Below are 12,264 nucleotides of genomic sequence, written 5' to 3'. Positions count from 1 at the left end.
AACGAGTAAGCTTTGCCTAATCAAAGGCTAGACGAAAAGGAAATTGCCATCAGTATTTCTTATTTTGGTTGAGTAGGTGCGTAAGCAATGGCTTGAGGGAGCGATGTTTTCTGGACCGTGGACAGAGTCAGGTCAGCAAAAAGCTGTATGAGGTGGCCCCACAGAAGGAGGTCCCTTAGAGTCCCTCACAGCTGCCATCATCAGTTCCATTATACGGTAGTAGTGTGGTTTCATGATGATGTCTATAGGCAGACCATCCTGTCTTGGGGCTGTAAGTGCATGATGAATTTGATCTATTTCCAACTGATGCTCGTAAATGTCAGGGATAAGTTCTCTCATCAGTTGGTGAGATGTGTCTTCCAAATCTTTGATATCTTCAGGTAACCCCCGAATTCTCACATTCCATTTTCCAAGTCATCTTTGTATTAGCGTCATCCAATTGTTGTTCGAGGTCTGAGATCATTTTTGAATTCTGATTACCTCGACGAACTATTCCATCCATCTTGGATTCTATTGTATCCAGCCTTTCACTAATGGACTTTAAATGGGTTGTGATCAGGGTGCAAGCGTTAGCGAGTTCCCACTGTAGTAACGCCGAAAATCTTGCAATGAGAACCTCATCTACCGAATCAGAGGCTGGGGGAGCATTTATCAGCTCTGGGGAAGAGTCCGGTTGGCGAAGGGCTGATTCCGCTAGTTCCGCCATATGGTAGTCAGTGGATGAGGCCGAAGGCATGGCAGCCTCTGGTTCCCCCTGGAATAGGGCTGTGAAAGTGGAGCTCAGGAAATGCTCACCTGGCGATGTGGAGGGGGAGCAAACAAGCTGTAAAGGGGAGCCCAGGCCTTTGCTCCTGCTGACATCCAGTCTGATGACCCAGCGCCTGCTATCCAGCTTGAGGAACCGATACCTGCCATTCGGCCTGATGACCAGCTGCCCATTATCAAGCCTGATGACCCGGTGCCCGCCGTTCAGCCTGATGACCAGCTGCCCATTATCAAGCCTGATGACCCGGTGCCCGCCGTTCAGCCTGATGACCCGGTGCCCGCCGTTCAGCCTGATGACCCGGTGCCCGCCGTTCAGCCTGATGACCCGGTGCCCGCCGTTCAGCCTGATGACCCGGTGCCCGCCGTTCAGCCTGATGACCCGGTGCCCGCCGTTCAGCCTGATGACCCGGTGCCCGCCGTTCAGCCTGATGACCCGGTGCCCGCCGTTCAGCCTGATGACCCGGTGCCCGCCGTTCAGCCTGATGACCCGGTGCCCGCCGTTCAGCCTGATGACCCGGTGCCCGCCGTTCAGCCTGATGACCCGGTGCCCGCCGTTCAGCCTGATGACCCGGTGCCCGCCGTTCAGCCTGATGACCCGGTGCCCGCCGTTCAGCCTGATGACCCGGTGCCCGTCGTTCAGCCTGATGACCCGGTGCCCGCCGTTCAGCCTGATGACCCGGTGACTGTGGACCCGGTGCTTGCTACCCAGCCTGATGAACCAGTGCCCGCCGTCCGGCTTGATGACCTGGTGCCCGCGGCTTGTCCTGTCGACCCGATATCCAATCTCTGGCTTGATGTTCCTCTATCTGTTGCCCAGCCTGATGTGCCTCCGCCTGCTGCCCAGCCTGATGTGCCTCCGCCCGCTGCCCAGCCTGATGACCCAGTGCTTGCTGCCCAGCCTGACTTGCCAGCCCCTGTTGTCCAGCTAAACTAGCAGATACCTGATTCCCAGCCTGCCTCTGGAGATCCTGTGCCCAGCAACCTGCCTTCCTGTTCTGCTGCATAAAGATAAGTCTACCAGCAGGAAACCCAGCCAGTCGCTTAACACTGGCAGTGAGATATCAAGCCAGTTACCTGATCTGGGCGGTGGAACATTTTGCCCATTAAGGACTGTGAGGAATCATCTCAGAACTACACGAGCATTTGTCAATTATCTACAGGCAGCTGGGACCACAGTCAACAAGAAAACAATTGGTAACACACTACGCCGACAAGGATTGAATCCTGCAGTGCCCCACAAGGTCCCTCTGCTTAAGAAAGCACATGTCCAGGCCCATCTGAAGTTTGCCACTGAAAATCTGAAGGATGCAGAGGAGGACTGGTTCAAAGTGTTGTGGTCAGATGAGACCAAAATCAAGCTTTTTGGCATCAACTCAACTCACCGTGTTTGGAGGAGGAGGAGGAATGCTGCCTATGACCCCAAGAACACCATCCCAACTGTCAAACATGGTGGTGGAAATATGCTGCTTTAGGGGTGTAAGTCTTCTGCACGCCTGCAGGGCCGCTCTGTGGCGCGATCTGTCACCGGCCGTGTACCTCGGCCGATGACAGATCTGTGTACCTGCCCCGTTTCCAGTACCATGTGACCTGCTGTGACCAATCACAGCAGGTCACATGACAGTTGTATACAATGGATGGCTTCCTTTCCTGCCATCCATTGCATACTAGTGTATCTACCTGTGAATGATCACAGCGATCACATGCACGAGCTGGGCTAAATCACAGCCCAGCTGTTTCATGTGATTAGCCATGGCCAAATCACAGCTGAGCACACACAAAAAAAACAACCCTGAATGAATCGATGTCATTCAGGTAAATGCTTGCTTATAGCAAAGAAATTCTTTGCTATAAGCAAATAGTGTAAAAAAAAAAAAAAAAAAAAAATACTGATCACTTCCCCAAAGTAGTACAATGTTATGATGGTAACATACTACTTTGGTCATCGTGAAATAAGAAAAAAAAAAATCTTTAAAAAAAAAGTAATAAAAAATTTAAAAAATGTTTTTTTTTTTGTACTGTCACCAGTCAGTGTCCCTGATCACCGCCATTGGCAGTTATATGATGACGCTGTACTGCACTGGTAACAGTATGTCCGAAAAAATGACAAAAAAATGACAACTTCAAAAAACTCGCTGTGCCTCTTATGAAATATGTCGGACTGTCTACTTTGCAAAAAGGGGTCATTTGGGGGATATCTGTACTGTTCTGACATTCTCGGACCTCAAGAAATTAGATTGTCCGTCAGTACTTCAGGATTGATCAATATTCAGATTCATAGTACCATAGTTTGTGAACTCTAACTTTCCTACAAACTAAATAATACATCCTAATTTGGGTTATTTTCACCAAAGACATGTAGTAGAACACATCTTGGCCTAAATTTATGAACAATTATTTATTTGCAAACTTTTATAACAGAAACAAAGAAAAATGCATTTTTTTTAAAAAAATTTTCAGTCTTTTTTTTGTTAATTTAGCAAAAAATAAAAACCCCAGTGTTGCTTAAATACCACCAAAAGAAAGCTCTAGTTGTGTCAAAATGATAAAATTTTAGTTTGGGTACAGTGTTGTATGACCGCGCAATTGTCATTCACAGTGTGAGAGCGCTGAAACCTGAAAAATGGTCTGGGCAGGAAGGGGGTAAAAGTGCCCTGTATGGAAGCGGTTAAAGTACAGGAAAACCCCAAATATTGGGTTTTCCCCAGAAAAGTAATAGAGAGGAAATCTTTCAATGGGGACACTTCGTTCTATTGGTTTAGGAATTCCATAAATTTGCAAGGACTTCTTTTAACTTCCTGTTTGGCTATGGGGCAAGAAGTAAGGGAAAATCTTCGCAATTATTTATTTATTTTAGGTACTTATATAGCGCTGTCAATTTACGCAGCGCTTTACACATATATATATATATATATATATATATATATATATATATATATATTGAACATTCACATCAGTCCCTAACCCTCAAGGGGTGTACAATATAAGGTCCCTAACTCACATTCATACATACACATATGAAGGCCAATTTAGACAGGATCCAATTAACCTACCAGCATGTCTTTGGAGTGTGGGAGGAAACCGGAGCACCCCGAGGAAACCCACGCAAGCACAGGGAGAACATGCAAATTCCATGCAGGAGGCGCCATGGTCGGAAATCGAACCCATAACCCATTTACTGCAAGGCAGATGTGATAACCACTAAGCCACTGTGCCGCCCATGCCGCAATGGGACACAGAAGGCGAAAAAATAATTAACAACCCTCCCTTGCTCTATCCAAAATGAAAAAAGTTTTGCCTATAGTTCTACTCTAAACAACTGTAGTATCAGGCTGCAACATAACAAAATTGAAAAAAGTGAAAGCTTTCTAAATTCTAGCATTAAAGTGAAATGCAAATCCTATCAGACACTCACCCTCCTTTGTTGATGAGAACAAGCCTCTCAATTCCTTGGCTCTCCCGCAGCTTCTTAGCTGCCTCCAAATTTCCAGTGATGACCTCCTGGATGGTGCCAAGCACTGCTACAGTTGTATCCTCTGAAACTTTATTTGACTGGGGAGAAGAACTGGGGAGACGTGCAACCAGACTGCTGAGAGCATGCTTACCTGCAAAGGATGCCACATAAGAAATAAGCCACAAACTTTAACTTGACTATTTAACCTTATTCCTTATCCACTCCCAATTAGCTTGTGATGTTCTACCCATCCCAGAAACCAATCCCTACAAGAAACACAAGACAACTGCCTCACCAATCAGCTCCCTGTTCCGGTTGTCTCCACATAGATTTCGAAGAGCCCCACATACGGCACGTACAACACGTTCATTCTCATGGGTAAGGTGATCAGCAAGTGACGAAAGACCTTTCTCCAGACGGACAGCAGCACGAATACAACGGCCATACTGCGAAAGCCACACCACATAGTATGAGACAAAATGCAAGCTCACCAACATCAAAAGAAAATTATACATCTATAGAAAAATAACACAATTACAGGTAAGAGTATATCAGGCCATGTTTACATGTGGGCATCCCAAGTTGCATACATAAACAAAACAAAAACACACCTGAAAGGCAGCAATGGAAAAAAAAAAAAACAACATTGGAAAAGTTTTTGGTTTGTGGGTGTCAATACTCCAAAAAGGCCTGAAAATGCATGTATACATGAGAGTGGGAAATTAAAGCTTTTCTTATTTCTGTATATCTACAACACCCAGCAGATTTGCAAATGTAACGACATACATGCGAGTCAACATTTTCAGTGCAATTAGAAAAAAAAAAAACTGATCATTTCCAGACTGCACTCTCAATAACCACCAAGTAGCCACTGGATTACTAAAAAGAGGAACGTTTACTTACTTGTACAGTCTATTATCTTGCAATACAGTACAGGGCACAGGCTTGAGTATTCATACACCCTTAGACATACCCAAGCAGTGAATGAGGGTGAGCAACAACTAGGTAAACAAAACTGCGCCAACAGGCCCAACTTTAGAATTCCATTTGCATGAATCTTTTGACCGAAGGCTGCATCCACAGAAGATTTGACATTCACCTGGCAGATTTTTGGAAAGCCATCAACAGATGTCCAGGTGGTGGCCTTACAAAGCTGGGCCACAGAGGCCTGGTGCCAGAAAACTCCCATGATCTGGTGGAATGGGCATATAAATATGCAAGAGATTTGTACCTGAAAGTGTAAGAAATTAGATTTTGTATCCAAGAGATAGTGACTTTTGTCCAGTCCTCAAAGTTCTGAGGACTGGACAAAGACAGAATTGGTCTTCCTGATCAAAGTTGTTGCTTTGAGGTAGACTCTATTGGCTCTATGTTCAGGCAATAAAGATTTTGTTTTGATGCTTTGGAGCAGAGAATAAGAAAGGATGGTAGAACTATGTCCTCAGTGAGGTGGAAGGCTGATCGCACCTTAGGAAGAAAGGTTGTCCTTGGACAGAGGACTATGTTGTCAATGTGAAATGGCTTCTTACAAGAGTGTGCAGCCAGCTCAGAAGCCAAAAAGGGAACTTTTTTTTTTATAAGGGAGGTCATCTTATGCATTCAAAGAGTGATTTCTGCAGGGCAGTGCCTGGACCTTGAAGAAGGGGACAAACCCCGAAAGCTTGTCCTCAAAATTGTATGTTAGTGCAAATGAAAAAAAGTATCACGTCAGTACTCAATTGTTTCTGCAGGGCAGAGAGAAACAAAATAAAATCCCAAAGAGTACAGGGTGGTGTAAGGGGGGATTATGAGAGAGACAACATGAATAAAGTTTTCTTTTTACACGTGATTGTGAAGCCAAAGGTCTTTGAAAAAGAAAGGCCAAAACCTGACCTTTCAGAATGCTTAAAAAGAGTAACTCCACTTTTGCTAAAAAAAAAAAAAAAAATTTCCCTCTGGGTGGCTATGTATATTGCAAGGATTTTAAACTGTGTTGCAGAGTCCTACCTTTTGTTATTCTGAAGAAAGAGCTGTTTGTGTCCATGTGAAAAGTGAATCTAATGGGAGTGATTTCATAATCCTCAGTCAGCTGCTGCACTTGCACTAATGAGGAAAATTACAGGGTCTGAATGCCTTTAGATGGGATTTCCTACTGGGAGTGTATCACCAAAAATTTAATTTTTGTTGCAGGGAATACCTAAAATCTGACATTATCTTAGTGCAGACTTCTGGGAAAATCAGTGAACCAATGATGCTTCTGGGGAGCGTTCTATACACATCCTGTGTACAGAAGAACTTCAGGTAGCCATATTGTATTTTACAGAAACGTACAACACTGTAGAATGAAAAGGAAAGGTAATTGTTAATAACATTCAATTACAATATGTCTTGTGTTGCAATTGTATATGCCTTTTTTTGTTTGACACTTTTTTATCCCATGAAAGTGGAGATACCCTTTAAGGTCAAATTCTGGTAACAGCTTAGTTGTAGAAAGGCCAGAATGTTAGGCACAGAGTAATCTCTGGGACTGAAGTGACTGTGTTCACACCAGGCAAAGAATGATTTCCATACAATAGATCTTTTTTGGAAGTGACTTTTAAGAATAACAGACTCAGAGACAACTCTATCTCTTAAGACCTGGGCTTTGACAACCATGACATTAAAGCCAAAGACTAAGAAGCCAGATACAACAGAGGGACCTGAAATCTGGCCTGTTGGGGAGAGGCCAGAGGTAATCTGCGATGAGTCTGCGTATGTCCGTTTACCAGGTTCTTCTGGGCCAGTTTGGTGCAACAAAAATCACTGTTTTCATTTCTTGGTCTATCTTTTTGAGCAGACAAGGTAATATTCGAACTGTGGGGAATGCATAGATTAGCCTGAACTGAGACCAGGGAATTATCAGAGCAATCAAATCCAGCTCTAGGAGGGTTATTGGTCCTGGTCACAGAGGTATAGTGCCAGTCTGAAAGTTAAGATATCTAAGGGTCCATTCAAACCAGCCACCAAAGTGGCTGGTGTGTAGTGTGGTACAGTGGTGATCACCACTCTGTACTGCACTGTTTTTTTTTAATTTTCTAAACAAACTATTGAAATGTCACACATTTCATTAGGTTGAATATGCTGCAGTGTGGTGCGCTGCAAAACAGTAGTGCATGCACTACTCTTTCAGCACTGTGCCCGCAAAGCAGTTGTGTGAATTGGGCACACAGGAGACAAGGCATTGTGCCTTGTCATGCGGGGGGGACTGCGCTGGAATAAATGCTCAGTGCTCCAACCATATTATCTGGTGTGAATGGACCCTAAATCTGGAGCACCCCATTTCCTATTGCCATCCATATTCATCTGAGCTCTGGGATGCCGATAGGTAGTTCCCATGTGTGGCTATGTTCCCTGGACAACAAGGGACTGGAACACGCCACTACATGTACCTATACAGAGCTCTGAAAAAGTATTTACCGCCTTCCTGATTTTTTTTTGCCGATTTGCATATTTGTCACACTTAAATGATTCAGATTAGCAAACAAATGTTAATTTTACACATATATAACCCGTTTTTAAAATGGTGATTTAATTTTTTTAGGGGGAAAAAGGTGTCCAAACCTGCTTAGCCCTATGTGAAAAAGTAATTGCCCCTAAACATAACTGATTGAGCCACCCTTGGCAGCAACAACTACAATCAAGTGTTTGCGATAACTGGCAATGTGCCTTTCACATCACTGTGGAGAAATTTTGGTCAACGCTTCCTTGCAGAATTATTTTAATTCAGCCACATTTGAGGGTTTTCTTTTCGAGCATGAATGGCCTGTTTAAGGTTATGGCACAGCATCACAATCGGATTTAAATCTGGACTTTGACTAGGCCACTCCAAAACCTTAAGTGTTTTGTTTTTTTGTTTTTTAACCATTCAGAGGTGGACTTGCTGGTGTGTTTCAGATCATTATCCTGCTGCATAACCCAAGTGAGCTTGAGGTCACGAACTGATGGCCGAACATTATCTATCTGGGTTTCTTGGTAGAGTGCAGAACTCATAATTCCTCAATTGTGACAAATCATCCTGGTCCTAAAGCTGCAAAGCAGCCCCAGACCATTACACTACCGCCACCATGTTTGACCATTGGTACGATGTTCTTTTTATGAAATGCTGTGTAAGTTTTACACCTGATGTAACAGGTCACACACCTTCCAAAAAAGTTAAACTTTTGTCTCATCAGTCCGCAGAATATTTGCCCAAAAATCTCAGGGATAATCCAGATGTTTTTTGGCAAATGTGAGACGAGCCTTTGTTTTGTTTTTTTTTGGTCAGCAGTGGCTTTTGCCTTGGAACTCTCCCATGGATGCCATTTTTGCCCAGTCTTTTTCTTATTGTTGAGTCATGCACACTGATCTTAACTGATGCAAATGAGGCCTGCAGTTCTTTAGATGTTGTTCTGGGTTCTTTTATGACCTCCTGGTTGAGTCGTCATTGTGCTCTTGGAGCAATTTTGGTAAGCCAGCCACTCCTGAGAAGATTCACCACTGTTCCAAGTTTTCTCCATTTGTGGATAATGGATCTCATTGTGGTTCACTGGATTTCCAAAGCCTTACAAATGGCTTTGTAAACCCTTTCTGACTAATACATGTCAACTACTTTCTCATCCTTTCTTAAAATTTCTTTACATTGTGGTATGATGTGTTGCTTTTTTTTTTTTTTTTTTTCCTTTAGATCTTTTTGCATGCTTCACTTTATTTCTTGATTCAACAGGTCTGGTAGTAATAAGGCCTGGGCATTGCAGGCAAAATTTAACAAATTTTTTCAAAAAAGTGGTTAATCACAGTTCGTTCATGATCTAGCAAGGGGGGATGAAATCATCAATTCGGGTTCTCTTTGTTTAATATTACAATTTGTTTGATGATCTGGAAGTGTAACAAATATGCAAAAAAATATATATATATGTACATACATACACACACGTCTACATGATCTCAGACACAACATTGTAAGAGCACAAACTGTAAATCATTGGCTGAAATCTGTTCACAAAATCCCACTGTGTCCAACTGAAGCAGGAGTCAACCAGGCGGGTGGTTGGCAAGTGTTCATCATGATTATGCAAAATAGTAGTTTATATGCCTAAAGAGGATTTGTTGGTGTTCTTCATTAAGTTTTTAATGCTATGCAAAAAAATTTACGGATTTTTCTAATTAAAAAAAAATATAAATATATATATATACATACACACACATACATACACACACCCTTGTTGCATATTTGATTTTAAGCAATACCTAAAAATTCCCAATATGCTCCCTTTTAACTGTTTCTTTGGCCTTTTTTTTCCCTCCGTTTTCACCTGGTGACCTAGCCAGTAACACACCTCCTGTATTATTGAGACACCACTCTGGAGGAATGAGGACAAGAGGCACAGCATACAGCAGCATTGTCAGTCTGGGAGGGTGAGGAAAGTGTTAAAAGTATTAGCAGGTTCAAGAACTGTAATAACTGAAGCCAAACTCCAGCTCACATTTTATAAGCAATTGCAGCAAAGTTTTGTTTTGGGATAAAGCTTCTACATGAATAAATAAAAGCTGATGATTTTAACCACTCCTTCCAGTGTTAAATGTTCGGTCTCATCCATGCAATCTGATGGATTCTACTGGAGAATTTGAGCTTTTATAAAAATAGTTTTGCTGGCAAGATCACCAGATGAAAGAAGAAAGCCTAAAAAAAAGAAATTAATTCAGCCATCACATCTAAGAATTGGTAAGCTGCAACATGTTTGCTTTTAGGTAAATAAGGATTTAAAATTGTGATAAAATATTATACCAGTGCCGTGCTGCTATCTACAAACTCAAAACTATTTTCTCTTTCTACTCCACTTATGTTTCTGTACAATTATACAAAACATTGAAAGTTCTAACATACTGTGCAAAATAAATATAATTGTTCAATGAACATACCATAAATCGGCACGATATTATCCAAGTTGAAACACAAAATGTCATATTTATCTTCATTGCTAAACTATATCCAGTGTAACACTATACAAAATATATTGCTGTAAAAAGTCCACACCCTATGTTGCATAGTTCCATATATCACAGACCAAACAAGTGTTACTCCAATAAGTGTTCTTTCCTGTGATATACTACAATCCCACTCTTGTGTGTACCACCACAACGTGCAATATATGCCCTCAATTCTGGTTTTTGGACTATATATTTTACAGGTCATATTAGCAGTCTTCCTCAAAACGTTTTCCATATACAAACATCCACTTTGTATAGTTTAAAAATCACTCATGTTAATATGTACTAATCTGGTGCACAGTGGAGATGTGCTTGTGTGTGTGTGTATAAATGTGTATAATTTCCTCATTTTGCGACCGACACCACTCTCTTGCTTACAGGCCAACATCACCTGGCGCTGCCTTATATGTTACGTCACTAGCCATGTCATTCCTCAGGGCTACAGGGTAGGACAACACTGGATGGTTCTTATCTCCCCTGTTACTATTCACAATGGAAACCATCTGCTTTACTAATATATTTTAAAGCCCTTACATATACAACATACATAGCCATCATCTTGTCAGTTTAAAACAATTTAGGTCAAAGTCAATGGTAAGACTCTTTGAAGTCAAAGTTTTTATTATATATCCACTTCAACTCTTTGACCTAACGCCTTGATTTTACTGCTACCCCTCCAATTCTTTTTATATTTTTCTATTCCACAAAATTGAAGCTATGTGGAATCATTATTATGGGGAGGAAATGTTTTGTTGCAGTTTTCTTTTAATCCAACAGATACACAGTCATGTCCAAAAATATTGGCACCCCTGCATTTCTGTCAAGTGATGCATCACTTCGCCCAGAAAATTGTTGCAATTACAAATGTTTAGGCATTCTCATGTTTATTTCTTTTGTTTGTGTTGGTATGACACAAAAAAAAGTGGAGAAACAAAACCAAATCTGACACACGCAAACCCCCCAAAATGGACTGAAACTGTTGGCACCTTCTCAAAATTGTAAGAAAGAACTGCATTCCAAGTTTGTGATGCTCCTGTAACTTGCAATTAAACACACCTGTATCAATAACCAGGTGTTGACAGTACAGAAATCACACCGGCAACCAGTTAAGATGGTGAAAAATTGACGCAACCTTTCCGTTGTGTGTCTCTAAGTGCCACATGAAGCATGGAGACGAGAAAGAACAAAGCATTGTCCGAGGATTTGAGAACAAATATTGTGGAAAAGCATGGACAATCCAAGGGAACAAGTCCATCTCCAGAGATCTTAATGTTACTTTGTCCACTGTGCGCAACATTGTCCAGAAGTGGACAGCCCAGGGCACTGTAGCTGATCTCCCTGGATATGGATGAAAGAGAAAAACTGATCAAAGATTGCAACAAAGGATTGTTCAAATGATGGATAAAGAACCTCAATCAACTTCCGGACAAATTCAAGCTGACCTTCAGAAACAGGATACAACTGTGTCCGCTCACACTATACATTGCCATCTGAATGAAAAGGGATGATACCGTAGGGAACCCAGGAGGACCCCTCTGCTGACAGAGAAACATAAAAAAAAACAGATTTGAGTTTGCCAAAACTTACCTGATGCAGCCAAAATCCTTTAGGGAGAATGTGCTGAGGACAGACAAAACATAATTACAGCTTTTTGGTAACACCCATCATTTTACTGTTTTCAGAAAAAGCAATGAGGTCTTTTAAAGAAGAGAATACAGTCCCTACAGTCAAGCATGGTGGAGGTTTCACTGATGTTTTGGGGTTGCTTTGTTGCTTCAGGCACTGGAGGTCTTGACTGTGTGCATGGCATTATGAAATCTGAAGACTACAAAAGAATTCTGGGGTGCAAAGTAGGACCTAGTGTCAGAAAGTTGGGTCTCCATCAGAGGTCATGGGTCTTATAGCAAGACAATGACCCAAAACACATCGAAAAGCACCCAGAAATGTTTTAGGACAAAGTGCTGAAGAGTACTGAAGTGGCCAGCATTGAGTCCAGATCTCAATCCCATAGAGCACTTGTGGAAAGATCTCAAAACAGCAGTTGGTAAAAGGAACCCTTCCAG

General features: G+C 42.1%; 1 protein-coding gene across 1 annotated transcript in view; it reads right to left on the bottom strand.

Moving 5' to 3' along the window:
• LOC149434872 (catenin delta-1-like) overlaps nt 1-12,264 on the bottom strand; it is a gene marked incomplete at its 3' end in the record, with an annotated part of 273,021 nt that overhangs the window by 155,379 nt on the left and 105,378 nt on the right. Inside the window, exons 11-12 of the mRNA XM_089663279.1 lie at nt 4,512-4,662; nt 4,178-4,367 (exon numbers count right to left, since the gene is read on the bottom strand). Of these exons, the coding sequence (XP_089519405.1) occupies nt 4,178-4,367; nt 4,512-4,662 (341 nt within the window). The remainder of the gene's footprint in view (nt 1-4,177; nt 4,368-4,511; nt 4,663-12,264) is intronic.

Source organism: Staurois parvus, unplaced genomic scaffold (assembly GCF_062004578.1).
Source record: "Staurois parvus isolate SC_StPar_1 unplaced genomic scaffold, SC_StPar_1.0 ptg001647l, whole genome shotgun sequence".
Taxonomy (NCBI): Eukaryota; Metazoa; Chordata; class Amphibia; order Anura; family Ranidae; genus Staurois; species Staurois parvus.
The sequence above is the reverse complement of the archived record's forward strand: the minus strand, read 5'-3'. Positions and strand labels throughout refer to the sequence as shown.